The following is a 14,961-nucleotide window of genomic DNA, read 5'->3' on the forward strand; positions in this document are numbered from 1 at the left end:
TATGTAGAAGGTCCCTGGCATGGGTTCACTGGGCATGAATTTGTAGTTTCTCTTGGGGAAGGATTTGATGATACCCTTAAGTTCCTGGTGTGGGGTCGTAATTGAGTTCTTTATAGTAGAGGGTGCTGGAGAGTTGGCAGTTTGGCTTTGTCCATATAGTCGTCATAGCTGTGGATTATGATGGCACCCCCTTTGCCTGCTGCTTTGATCACTGTCTGCTAGTTAGATTTCAGGAACTGTATAGCTGTCCTCTCAGTGGTGGATGTGATTTTTGTTAAGGATTTCACAGTCAATCAATGTTATGATCAAGAGTGTGATTTCATCTACTCTGTGGTGTCCAGTCAGATTGTTCTTTTTTCTTATGATTGTTGGTGGGTAATTTGGCTTTTTGCTTCCACTACTCTCTGTCTCACAATGGGAAAACTTTGGCAAGGGAAGGCAGTCACAGACAGCAGAAGAATTTATATTTGTTGTACATTTTTTCCTACTTTTAAAAAAGTTTGCTATGATACATGTAATCGTTCTCTTCCCTTCACCCTACAATTCTGGTAGGAAAGATGGTAGATGACTTTGGGAAGAAAACCCTTGATCTACTGAGACTGCAATAGTAAAAATACACAGAGAGGAAAAACAGCTTGGTAAATGGGGTGGTTGGGGAGGAATGAAACACCCCAAGGCCTCTCAATCTTCAAGTTTCCTTGATAAAAATGCTATAACCAAGGGGTAGGTGCAGAAAATGAATTGGTAGCCTTTCCTCCCATTGCTCTTGCATTAGGGGGTATGAAATTATCCATTAAGGCTAAGGCCATTATTATATTCTTGCTAAACTGTCAGTCGTTTCTTCACTGTCAGTAATTTCTTCCCTGGATAGTGCTCTAGGCAGGACAGGGAAAAGGGCAAAGCCATTGAATCGAGTTGACAGTGTAGTGAGCGATGAGTACAAAGACTTTAATGAGATATTACTTATAAACTTGGCATTTAGAATTTTGACTATGAGGATGTTTTGATTATATGCATTATCTATTTTTGGGGAGGGGGCAGGTGAGAGAAGCCCATATTTAATACTTCATAACACTTAAAGTGCCAGCTACTAATAGGGTTTGTCATCCTGAGTGCCTCATTATCATGCCACGTTTTTCCTCATGGAATACAATGAGCTGAGGTACTTAGCCAATTGTGCAGTGCTTAATGCGGATTCCTTCTAGAACCTCACAAGCAACCTATGCCTGGAAGAATAAGATTTGCTTGCTCTTATCATTACCTTAGTTTGCATAGTAATAGATTTCAATAGTCACAATTCCATCCATTTAAAAATCTATTGGAATATTTAAATAATGTAGATCAGTATTTCAGTGTGTTTATTCTATATTTACTGCTCTTTCATTTCATTGAATATTCTCCTTTTCTTCATATTACAGCACAGAGTCAAAAGTGTAAGTTGATTAATTTTCACTGTACATCATGTATGTATGTGAATAACTTAGAGAAATCCCTGGTATGAATCCAGGGACAGGAGACATAATTTTTTTCAGTGGGGCTAGAACTCAGGACCTTTGGCTCTCAAAATATTAGTCTTTAATCTCTGAGCTAAAGTAGAATTTTTAATAACCAACTAGTCATAGTACAGGTATCATCCTTTGAGGGTCAGCTGCTAGCGGGTACCAGAGTTTCCCGTCCTCTGATGCACTCATATCCTCCTTCTATTGACATAAATGGCAAAATTCCTATTGACTTTTATAGGGGAGCAGGACTTGCCCCCTAGTCAGTAGAAAACATGTTCCTACCAATTTTAAAAACTCTCATCCCCAGCATTTTGCCTTTTCCAGACTGCCTAATCCTAGTTTTAAAATCTCTTTAAATTTCACTATAGCTCTAACCGTTTCCTTTCCTCATAACCATCTCCATTTCCCGTCTCTGAATCTTTTCAATCTCCTTTATAACATCTTAACGTAAGACAATCTCCCATGGACAGATTTATCCAGATGAGAGAGATCCTGTGTAAGACTGAGTATCATTATAATATTTCTCCCATTTTAAATCTCCTTTTTGAAAAATGCATCTAAGCCTGCTGTTCACTTTTATAACTTCTGCCACACACTTGGCTTCCAGTGGTGGTAAGTTTTACCAGAGGATCCCTACAGTGGGACCAAAAGCTTCCTGCGAGGACCTGCCACCACCTACCATACTCCCCAAAATGGGTTGTTCACAAGGCCATGCTGTTTAAAAAAACAACGTGGTTTAGTGGGGAAGACAGCTGTTTAAAAAAAAAAAATACACACACAACAAAGGGAAGAAAGGGCAAGCTGATAGTAATGAATATAAATCAGAAGTTAGTAATTGTAGAAAATTGATACGGGAAGCCAAGAGGCACAAGGAGAAATCTACGGCCAGCAGCGTTAAGAACAATAAAGAGGAGTTTTAAAAACATATTAGGAACAAAAAGGATCCTAACAATGGTATTGGTTCATTACTAGATGGAAATGGTAGAATTATCAATAATAATGCAGAAAAGGCAAAAGCGTTCAGTAAATATTTCTGTTCTGTATTTGGGGAAAAAATAGATGATATAGTCTCATCATATGGTGATGATAACTCTTTTCATTTGTCTAATATCTCTGGAGGATGTTAAACAGGGGCTACTGAAGTTAGACATTTTTAAATCAGCTGGTCCAGATAACATGCATCCAAGAGTTTTAAAAGAGCAGGCTGATGAGCTTTCTTCACCATTAATGTTGATTTTTCAATAAGGCTTGGAGCACTGGGGAAGTTCCCAAAGACTGGAAGAAAGCTAACGTTGTCCCAATTTTTAAAAAGGGTAAATGGGATGACCCGAATAATTATAGGCCTGTCAGCCTGACATTGATCCCAGACAAGATAATGCAGCAACTGATGCAGGACTTGATTAATAAAGAATTAAAGGAGGGTAATGTAATTAATTCAAATAAATGCAGGTTTATGGAAAATAGATCCTGTTAAACTAACTTGATATGTTTTTTAATGCGATTACAAGTTTGGCTGATAAAGATAATAGTGCTGATGTAATATACTTAGACTTCTGCATGGCGTTTGACTTGATACTGCATGATATTTTGATTAAAAAACTAGAATGATATAAAATTAACATGGCATACACCAAATGGATTTAAAAACTGGCTAACTTATAGATCTCAAAATGTAATTGTAAATGGGGAATTGTCATCAAGTGGGTGTGTTTCCAGTAAGGTCCCCCGTGGATCAGTTCTTGGTTGTATACTATTTACCATTTTTATCAGTGATGTGGAGAAAACATAAAATCATCACTGGTTAAGTTTGCAGATGTCACAAAAATCAGGCCAGTGGCAAATAATGAAGATGACAGGTAACTGATTCAGAGCAATGTAGATCACTTGCTAAACTGGGTGCAAGCAAACAAAATGTTTTTTAACATGGCTAAATGTAAATGTATACTCTAGGAACAAAGAATGCAGGCCATTCTTATAGAACAGGGGACCGTCTCCTGGGAAGCAGTGTCTCTGAAAAAGATTTGGGGGTTATGGCGGATAATCAGCTGAACATGAGCTCCCATTGAGCTGCAAATACACTGTCAGAGACCCTTCTATGTTTCCAGTGGAGACTGAACAGAACATGCCTTTTGCAAAGCGTGTTGCTTCATGGTCATGGGAGCACAGCTTGATTTTGGTAGCTCTCTAGTGTGAGGCCAGCAAAACTGTGGACTTTATTAAGAGTACCAGCAATGATTATGCATACTAGCAAATAGTGAAGATGCTGGTAACTATACAAATGTACTGGACCGATGACCAGTGCAGGAAGGAGATTAAGTGGCTCAAAGGTGAGTACCAGAAAACCAGGGACCAGAACAGTAACTCGCCAAAATCATGCCTATTTTATGAGGAGTTTGACTGCACCTGGTATGGAGTCAACAATGGTGCATGATGATCTGGTCATCCGGGATGATGCCTGCTGGCCCCAGAATCCAGCATGGGGACTGATGGAAGCCAGCAGCAGGCATGGAGGCAGGACAGTGAAGTCATTCTGTTGCTGAAACCGCTTCCAGAGCAGGCTTTGGAGCAGCAGCAACAGCACATTCTGGGTCCATACTCAGAGAAGCCGATGAACCCGCCAAGGAACACCCTGTTGCGGAGCCTGCAGCAGATACAGAGGGGACAGAATCTGCCCCTTAGCCCGGTAAGTTTCTGGCTCCATTTTAATGATTATTAATACAGTAACGGGAGCGATTTCCGCTATATGAACCAGTGAAAAAGTTATGAGAAGCCAGCTAGCAGGGTGTATCCGTTAATGATGGATTTCTCTCTTCTCCCCCACCACATGGAGTTCAAAGAGGTGACTGGGTTATGCAAACAGTAAAGAGCACCTTTCAAGTGTATTTTTAGTGGAAAGGCACAGATTTTTGCTAGGGCCATTCCTGTCTCTTAATAACCTTACATTGCCATGCCTGTAAGTATGCCACTGTGTAACCATTCTACGGTCTATCGAGCCACCTGGAAACAGTGCACTTTGGCCTGGTCTACACTGGCCGTGGATTTAGGCGGCAGTCGACGGGAGATACGCAAGCTACGTACAATAACTTGCATATCTCCTGTCAACGTCCTAATGTCTTCTTACCGCAGCATCTCCTCTGCGCTGATGGGAAATGCCCTCCCATTGATGCAGTGCTACGCTACTTGCCGGGTGGATTTACAGAGTCGACTTTTGGGTTCAATTGAGCGAGTCTTTACTGCTGCTCAATTGAACCTGCAAAATCGATCCTGCACTGCTGGCAGTAGACATAGCCTTTGTGTATGTGTTTAGGGAAGTGTATTCCATTCACAAATCTAGTCCATTTCAGTTAGAGGTAGTCCATAGGTGATAAAATCTTTTGTCCAGATTGTGACTGTGGTTTGAATTTTTGTGCAGAAATGTGCTGGGGTGTGGAAGAGGAAGGCTGTGTAGTTCTGCATGTTTTCATGCAGTCATAACGGCCTAAACTATGTGGAAACTAATGGAGCATCCTGTTGATTTCTTCATGAATTCTCACCTAATCCTGGGTGCTGATAGCTGCAAACTTCTCCTGAAGCAGGAACTCCAAATAGGTGGTCACATTTCAGGGAAGGGCATATTTTCGAGAGCCGCCTCAGTAGCTGACCATTCCACACCACTCATAGATGTGCTGTTCGGTCACTATATGTTTGAATGCTTCAGTTGCATATACTGTAGGTTTCCCATCAGGAGCTTGGAATAACATCTCCCTTTGCCAGTCGGGCACTACAAGACATGCTATGTGGAAGGCCTGAATCATAGAAAAAGCTTTTGTAGCATGGCCACTGAGGGCAGCCCCATCCCCTCTCCCACAAACACCAAGTAATTTTGCTGTAAGCAGCTTTGCATTTTTAACTGACCCTTGTGCCTGCAGTTCTTTCACTGTGATTAATCAAGCTATGCCCAGGGAGCTTCTGTGATCTAAAGCATCCTTCTTGCAATATATTGAAATTCATTTTGTAAAAGTATTGTTTTATGTCCTTGAAATTCCACGAGGATTTTTTCTGCGTTCCTGCAGAGAACAATTTGAGCCAATAACTCTGTGTCTTGTCCTGTTTCAGGCCCCTTGACCTCTACTGGCTGCAGTGCCTCCACAGCTTACGCACATTGCAGAAGCCTAGCCCAGGGTGCCTTCACAGACCATTCCAAGAGGAAGCGTTTCCATGATGACATCATGGTTGAAGTTCTGGGGAGGACCAACAAGCAGGTCCAGTACCAAAGACAGAGGGACTTGCGATTGGAGGAAAGGCATGTTACAAGGCAAGAGGGAAGGGCTAAAGCTGGCTGCACAGATTGAGGGCAAGGTTTTAGCATGGGAGCAAGTACTTGCTTCGCAGTTCCTGGAACAGGAATGGTGCCTAAGGGAGAAGGAAAAAGGTTAGCAGAAACAGCGGCTGTTTGAGTGGCTCTTATCACTAATGACTACAAGAGTAGTGGTTCCTGCTGCATCAACCACACCACAGCCTGAATCCCCTGCACACTACCCTATGCTGCAGTCAGTCCAGAAGCAGCTTGGGAGACTCCATGGCTTGGTGGCACATGCAGTCAGGCCACATGAGCAGCTAGGCTGGGCCCCATGCAGCCCTCCACGTTACGCCCCCTGCCCCGTGGAGGCCTCCACCTCCCTCCCACAGTGACACATGAATGGCAAACAGGGAAAGAACAGGTGGCCAGGGGACATGTCACAGTAGGGGTTTGTCTTGTACGTGGTTTCACTGTGCACTTATTCATGCACTTTATTTTTATTGCTTTTTTCCCGTAAGGGTCTATTGTTACTGGTGTTTTGATGTGGTAAGGGCAGCTGGCCTGCCTGGCAATGGGTGAATGTTGTACTTTTCTAATACATGGTTATAAATAAAGTTTTCTATTGCCTCTGTCACTGCTTCACATCATACGCTGTGTATCCAAAATAATAAAAGTAAAAACACATGATCAGAGACAATTAGGAATTAGTATGTAAAGACTATCCCTCAGTACAGTTATCTATAGCAATTTATACTTCAATCACTTCCTTACATCAATCCATATTGTGATTAACTCCCCATGCCCTCATTTCATAAGTGGTCATGTCATTCACTGCATGACACTAAAATTCCACACCTGTCCCGAAGTGTGCCATGACTCCTCACAGTGAGCCCGCATACCACCCCCAACACCTCTACAAGCACATTCATAATGGTACTAGTCTCCCACTTCCATTGGGCCATGCAAGTCCGTAAGCATCACTGACTTCTGTTGCCCAAGTGCATCCAGCTCAGCTGTGATAGGTGCACTTTTTGACTGGGTACTGATTCAGCGCCCCCTCGCTGTCATATGTCCATTCAGGGGGAAATGGCTCACCTCTGGTTTCACAAAGACTGTGAAGAGTACAGCAAGCCACAGCAATGCAGACAGCACTGATGACACTGGCGTGCAAATGGGTCTGTAAACGTCTCCAACAGGATTTCAGACTGCCAAAAGCACATTCAATTAACCATTCTGCACATGCTGAGATTGTAATTAAACCATCTTTTGCCAGGGCCTCTGAAATCAGGGTACAATTACATAAGCCAAGACAAAAGCAGGTATGCAGGGACCCCAGAATAACGGTGGGGGCACTAACTCCATTGATGACCATGTCATTTGGGGTGAATAGTGCCTCAGCCTGTCCATTAATATAGACACCTGATTGGTGGCAAACCCTGATTGGTGGCAAAAGTTATGAACTTTTCTAGTGCAACCCAAGTTGATGTTCATAAATTGCCCTCTGTGGTCCATGACGGATGGCATAGCAATGGATTAGTACCCTTTGTAATTTGTGTGCTCCCTGAGGAGGACAGACGAGTCCCTTCAATGTCCTCAGCAGTTTGGAAACCCCATTCTCTCAAAGCCAGCAATTACTTCAGCAATATTGTTTATGCCTGCCACTTTGGGGTAAGTCACATGCCTCAGAAACCTCTGCCACCACTTTGCCCATTGTCGACTTTCCAACACCACACTGATTTGCAACGGATCCATAGCAGTCTGGGGTAGCCAACTTCCAAATGGCTCTAGCAACCTGATTCTGGACTGGCAGGGGTGGCCTTGTGTGTGTTTATGGTGAGGGTTGAGACAAGCTGTTCAAAAGCTCTGGAAATGTAGCTTTATTTATGTGAAAGTTCTGGACCCAGTGCTGGTCAGTCCAGAACTGCATGATGATCCCCCCAGTCTGTGCTCATGGCCCTGCGCCGGAAGCTCCAGTCTACGTGGGGATGTCAGACACTGTACCGAACATACTGAGAAGCATCAGCCAATTTAAGTCTGCCGTGCCTGAGTACTCCTCCTCTTTCTGCTCCATCATAAGCTGTGTCAGGTGCCTTTGATGGGCCAGGGGAAACCACCAAAATGTCCACCAGTATTTTACAGAAGCTCTGCCCATTTCCTGACACAGGAGCAAAAGCACAAGCAAGAGAAGTTCTTCAAAAAGTGCCTCCTTCAAGTTGCTGGCTCTGATAGCTGTGAGCGCACTGATCAAAACAATGGCTTGGCAGGATGTTTTGGCGGCCTGTTCAAATGTCCTGTAATATGCAGGTTGGTCAGTCCAGTTTTCCCACAGTGCACCACAGTCAAAGAGCTAGAGTGGCCACATTTTGGGTGGGGGCAATGGAGTCTTGGATATGTTTGGTTTGACTCAGGTCTGCATGCTGCAGTGTGGATGCCAAAGCCCCAGGTTCAAACCCAGGTTAGAAAATTCTTAACCTAGGAACAACAATCAATGTAGACACTCAAGCCCTGGGTTCTCTAACCCAAGGTCAGTGGACTCAAGTCTCACTAACCCAGGGTTTACATTGCAGTACCGAAGTACCTATGTGGGGAACAAATATTTAATAATGGACTCTTCAGTCTAGCAGAGAAAGATACAAAATGATCTAATGGTTGGAAGTTGAAGCTAGACAAATTCAGACTGGAATTTTTAATGGTGAGTATAATAATGGTTTGACCAAGGGTCGTGGTGGATTCTCCATCACTGACCATTTTTAAATCAAGATGGGATGTTTTTCTAAAAGCTCTGCGCTAGGAATTATTTAGAGAAGTTCTATGGAGGTCAGACTAAAGGATCACAGGGGTCCCTTTTGGCCTTAGGATCTATGCATCTAGGGTTCAGGAAAGGGATGCATTAGTTCAATTGGTGAGGCTTCCTTCAGCAGAACCTCTGGGAGAGACCAGCAAATTTATTCTCTCTGGAAGTAAGTCTTCCTTGGAGAACAGCATCTCTGTACCCCTTTATCAGCAGTCATTTTTCTCCCCTACAAGTTTAAAACTCCTTAGCACAGCAGAGAAGTTTAGAATAGTTTTGTCACTGTGAGTTACCTGTTATCCATGTTGATTTGGTGTGGTTTAGTTTACTTTCTATAGGCATGGGAGAGTGTTCAACACAGTCCAAATCTGCCATCACTTATTCATGTGTGCTCCTATTGAAGTTAACAGAAGTTATTGGGGTTTCTTTCTGGGCAAACTTTGGCCTTACATTTCCATCAATAATTATATTTGCCCATCTTCAGCAGGGCATTATTTGCTGTGGGACAAGGGGAGGGCAGTCCCTTCCAACCTTGGTTTGCCCTTGTCCTCCAGGCTTTTCATAGAGCTGTATGCTCCATTATGTCTTACACTCCCCCCAACATTGCAGGATATAATATAATCATACATAATGTTATTTATGCTGACACAACTTTGCCTCTGCTTCCCCTGCCCCCTAAATTTTTCTGAAATGATGCCCTTGATCTTGAGGATGTTCTATCCTGTGCGTGCATGCATGCGTGCGTCCGTTCTCAGGGGTCTGCAGAGCACAGTGACTTAAATACTTTAGAGGACCTCAGCTGATGTAGATCAGCATAGCTCTATTGAACTCAATGGAGTTAAGTCAATTTATATCAGATGAGGATCCGGTCCACTATGGGGGGAATCTGGTGTGAGATGAAAACGATTAACATGCCATTCACTCCCGTGTCTCAGTTTCCTAAAATTAGTTCATGCTTCATGCGCTGTTTCAGCTGCCATTCCACCTGCTTCTGTAACTGTGTTTCCCTGCTGCCTCTATGCATTGTTTTTGAACAATAAACTATTCTCCTCAACGCGTGGTGGGTTTTTAAAACATTTGTACTTTTAAGATAAGCTGTGTGACATTGACAAAATGGAGGAGGAGCACTGTGACTCCCAGCTCTCATGTTGGGCGCCAAGGCTCACCTTCTTAAATTAATAATCCTTTGTATGGCTGGTCTTTCCTCTTGTTGACAAAATGTTTGTTCCCAGATGGACTATAAAGTGTGTTTAAATTTACATTATCATTACTGCTCATTGTTTTCTTACTGGAGGATTTTGCTTGGGTCTTTCTTTATTATTCTTTTAGTCATGTGAAAATGAACAGGAAGATGGTAATCCTCTACACTGAGATACAGCAGCATGCTTTTTATTTAACAATCACCAAGAACTTTAAAAAACACTAATTAGGCCCTCCTATGAGGCAGATAAATAGTGGTTTGTTCTTGTTATGGATTGGTAAACTGTAACACAGAGAACTTGCCCAGATGTCACGCAGTGAGTTAGTGACAGAAATAGAAACAGAACCCAGCTCGCTAGGTGCCATGTTTTACCCCATCAAAAGTTCTTGCTTTAATGCTGTGGGCTGACCCCATGTTTTCTTCTTTTCTTTGCCAGGTTCCATCACCTACCAACAATACCAAAAAAATTCAGAGACTTGAATGTTCAGGGGCATGCACAAGGGAGGACAAGCAGGGGCACAGGCCCCCTGACCACCAATAATTGGCGGTGGCACAGAACGTGCCCCTACAAAAGCAGTGAAATTTAAATTCCTGCACATGCCCCTGCCATTATACCCCCCAGCAAACTCTCTTCTAGCCCATCTCTGTAAGTGTTATGTTCACAGCACATACAGAGAAGCTAGATGAAAAACATAAACACTGTTGCTGGCAAGTTGCAATGTAAAACTACTTTATTTCTTAGAATTCATAATGATTAAAACACAAGAACCCCAAAACCGAGAAAGAGAAAACAGGTTGTCCCCCTCAGGCTGTATGGCACAACTTGTCTCACCTTGCTTTAAGATGGTTCTTTCCAGACTGACTGCTGCTAGGCCCAGGTTGCATACTTCCCTAACAAGCCCTCTAGCCTGAAGCAGGACCAGGAAACCGTCTCATTCTTAAGGTATGTCTACACTGCACACCACTGGTAGCCGCATGTAGTGTATGTGGGCATATGCCACAGGGAAAAGCAGGCTGTGTCCACACTGCGGTGTGTAGCTATACATGACAGTGTAAGGTTCTGGCAGTGGGGAGGCAGCGGGACAATGCACTTCTAAAAATAGCAGTGTAGACAGGGAAAGCACTGCTTGGGCACATAGTGAGACGTGTAGGGTACATACCCTAAGATTGTGGTGTATCTGCTCTACTTGCTTAAGCATTGCCTCACTTTTTACAGTACTGTTTTTACCCATGCTAGGGTGGCATGTACTCTACTCAGCGCCATAAGGAGTGTGCAGTATAGCTATACCCTTAAAGTGATAGCTTGCAATTGCAACACAGTCCTCAATACACCAGTGAAGAGCAAAATAGTTGTTTGTTTTACAAGTAATATACCTAATTTTGTCATTCTAAAAAAAGTTCTTATGCACTTGGCCTGCTTCTCCTTCCATGAAAGTCAGTTTTGCCACTGACTTCCAAGGGAGCAAGGTCAGTTGCTTAACTATTCTAAGAGATGATGTTTTAACATATTGCTGTCTCTCTTGCTCAGGTTTATGTCTATGATCAGTTGCTGAAAGAGCTGTATACTATGTTCAGCCTCTTTGTTAGATCAGGAGTGACCTTATTTTTATCCTTTAAGCATGAGTAATGAAGGAAGTTGTTAAGTTGACTGATGCCCTGTCACTATTGTCTATTTTCTTTGCAGCCTAGCCCTTCAGTTGGTTTACATTTTATGCCAATGCAAAAATGATTGTTGGGCCACAAGGAGGTAGATTCTTGTAGATGATAAATGTGATTGCTGATGTCAGTTAACTGCTTTGTTAATGCAGAAATTAGAATGTGCTGAAATATTCTTTATGAGGAGGAAGGGGAACGTGCCCTTTGCCAGTTTTGCAAAAGGTAACTGCTCCGGCGCTATTGCAGTGCACATTTCACTGTAATGAAAGCAAAAAGAAAGGAGTGATGTGAATTGAACCCCTCCCTAGAAAACGGGTTGGTAAAAGATTATTTTTAATCACTTGTCTCACCTCCACTCACCCACCTTGCAAACTAAAGTCCTTATCTTGCCTGTACTTTAGAAAAATACACATGTCCTATTAGAACAAAACAAACAGGCAAAACAACCCACATGGTATCAAACCAACCATTCCATCAGTCTTGAGCAGAAAAAAGGGAGACTGCCAGCTCTTGCCATCTTATTCCAAGTCTCATGATATTTGATGTTATTCTCTTAAAGCAACAGACAGCTCCTGCATATATATGATTATTGGAGAATCCCGGGTTTTATTTAAAAAGAACCCAAATATTTCTAGCTCTCATGGTTTCAGAGAAAAACTTGAAAATGTGAACATTAAAGATTCAAAATCCTGAAAACAAATAAACTCCCAAATTTATTATTTTCAAAAATCTCATGATGTTTAAACCAATCTCATAATTTTTGGTGGCCTGGCTCATGACTTTTGATTGCACGAGGCAGGCAATAGTGATGTATGTGTCTACGAAGACTTTCCTGGGCCTTCTCATACTCCTATTGCTTGTGGTGTGGTCTATATCCACTGCTGTGGATCTGCAGCATATATCAAAGGGGTCACATAATTTGCATAGGTTTGGTAATGGAGATTAGCTTCTCTGGGTTTTGTAAAATGGGTTTTGTACTTCTGGCTTGGAAATTCAATAAACACTTGACTCCCATGCTGCTGCATAAGACACGTGTTGGTGGTACAGTTTATACGGAACCCCTTTTCATGCTTTGATTGGCCCCTCCCACCTTGGCCATCATTCCATCCTTTTCTTCCTTTTGCAGGGTGTAGCAATAAGGGTCTTCATAGGACCTGCGCAAGGAGTGAGCAAGCCCTGCACTTCCCAGGATGATTTGTCAGGCAGTTGCTTGCTTACCAGAAGAGGCCTGCTTCTAAGGATATGCAGGGAGTAACTCTGTTTATCCTGGTACGGCTGGGCCCATGAGGAGTTTTAAATCCACCTGCAACTGCATCGCCAGCTAGTCTGTGCTCAAATTCACCCAACTTCGTTATACATATAATGCTGTTTTGTACCAAGCATACGTGAGTTCAGAAGGACCTAGCATTTCTTCCCTGCCAGTTCTTTGGCAAAAACTGTGATTATGAATAATGCAAAGGGATGTCACTGTATATCCAAAAGCAAGAGGGCAATATCTAGCCTCAGTTCTTGCTGGCTTATTACCACCCCAATAGTCTGGATGATGGGTAATAGTTCCACTCACAGTACTTGGTGTTTTCTTCATTGTATTTAGCGTACCTCTATGTCTCCAGGGTATACGCTGTCCACTTTCTGAGACTAGTGCGTGGGGTTTTGTGTGGTTCTGGATCAGATTATTTTAATAATAGAAATAATTTCATTTAAATTATACTGTGTTAAAGAACACGTTGGTGTCAAAGAGCAACAGAAGAGATTTGATTTGATATTAATGGAACTCTTACTAGCTTGACAGCTGACACGTTTGCATGAAGGCTGGATTCTGCTCCTAAAAGAGTTATTTAAAAGGAAAATACGAGATCAACATTGCAGAGTCTCTATTTTAATTCGGACTGAGTGCCTCCTTCTCTTGATTTTTTTCCTCTTGTTAATTATTCATATATGATAATCAGCCACTGCAGTATATACAATGTGAAATTCTCATGTCCCAATATGAATGCTTTATGACTTGATGTTGCATTTTTGGTGTAGGTACTTGGAACTGGAGAGCAGTGGTCATCGAAATGAAATCAGGTTGCATTACCGTTCAGGCAGCCATCGCTCACACACAGAAGTGTTTCCGTATATTTTGGCAGATGATAAGTGGCACAGACTTTCCTTAGCAATCAGTGCTTCACACTTGATTTTACATGTGGACTGCAATAGGTGAGTGAAGAGTGATACTTCATGTTAATAAGTAGCAGTCTGGAGCTTTCCAGCTCAGTAATAAATGAAATGATAATGATTAGATGTTTATTTCTTCTATTGTTTCTTAACAGAATTTATGAAAGGGTGGTGGAAAAGCCCTACCTGGATTTACCTTTGGGTACAGCATTTTGGTTGGGACAGAGGAATAACGCACATGGTTATTTTAAGGTAGGCTTTTCCTGAAAGGAAAAGACTGAACTTAGGTAAAAATGGCAATAAGATTACCTCCTACATTGGAAGCAATGAAAATATTTTAAATACTGTGGACTGTAAAGGCTATATCAAGTGAAGATGCTATTGATTCTAAGCAGAACATACTCATTGGCATAGGGGCATGTAAATTTCATCCTCCGGCACTAGTGTGGGCAGCTGTGTTCCCAAGGGGATTCATCTTCATGGAAAGGAAGAGGGTCCTTGCTTCACCACCTTCCTCCCAGAGATTTGCCTGAGACAAGTAAGGTTTATCTTGTGACCAGGAGTCAATAAGAGGTTCCACAGTGGAGGATGCCTGGGCCATGTGCTGAATCGGCTGGTGATGTTACTCAGCTGACATGAAACTGCAGTGATCAGCAAGGAATTGTCATAAGGTGCAATCTTTATTAAGTGTAGAGTTGAAAACAAGTTACCATAACCATCGTGCATCCTGTCACACACCTCCTCACACCAGAGTGAGATCCAGGGCATGTGCGTCAGGAGCCACAAAACCCAATGAGTCAAGAAATGTACATTTAGTTAGGCAGCAGCCAAATTATGGTGTACAGTGAATAAGTAAGGCTAGAGAGCCAAATACCAGTGTTGGGATTGGTTATCTTTCATGGCCTATAGCCATTTGAAGGGCACAGTAAGTGAAAGGGACTTCTAGGAGAAAACGGAATAGGGATTATATTGCTTGTTGAACAGCTAGATGTGTGTTTTTTGTCAGAGAATATTTTTCACCAGAGGAAGGAGCTATCTACTGAAATACAATACAGGGTCCTCAATGCCATTATCCTTCTATTGTGTTTAGGTTCTTAAACTGCACCTCTTAGCAGGGTCTCTGAGCATCTTCCAGGGTTAGAAATTAACAAGATGACTAACATCAGTAAAAAGAAAGGAGATTCCTCCTCTGGGGGAGAAGTTACAAGTGTTTTATTTTGCATTTTAACCATACAATGACTATATTACATGTTGCTACATGGGAAAGCAAGATTGAAGCAGTAAGTTTTGCATTTGGACTAGACAATGGTAAGATTTATGATCATGCTTCGTTCCTATGCGATGGCTCCTTGGCCACACTCCCTGTGGATGG

General features: G+C 42.4%; 1 protein-coding gene across 1 annotated transcript in view; it reads left to right on the top strand.

The window, feature by feature from the left end:
• Window positions 1-14,961, top strand: part of NELL2 (neural EGFL like 2) — a 218,221-nt gene that overhangs the window by 53,188 nt on the left and 150,072 nt on the right. Inside the window, exons 4-5 of the mRNA XM_067564164.1 lie at window positions 13,458-13,631; window positions 13,745-13,841. Coding sequence (XP_067420265.1) covers window positions 13,458-13,631; window positions 13,745-13,841 — 271 coding nt within the window. The remainder of the gene's footprint in view (window positions 1-13,457; window positions 13,632-13,744; window positions 13,842-14,961) is intronic.

Source organism: Emydura macquarii, unplaced genomic scaffold (assembly GCF_026122565.2).
Source record: "Emydura macquarii macquarii isolate MOO-44397 ecotype Brisbane River unplaced genomic scaffold, CSIRO-AGI_Emac_v2 contig_2636, whole genome shotgun sequence".
In the NCBI taxonomy this organism is placed as follows: Eukaryota; Metazoa; Chordata; order Testudines; family Chelidae; genus Emydura; species Emydura macquarii.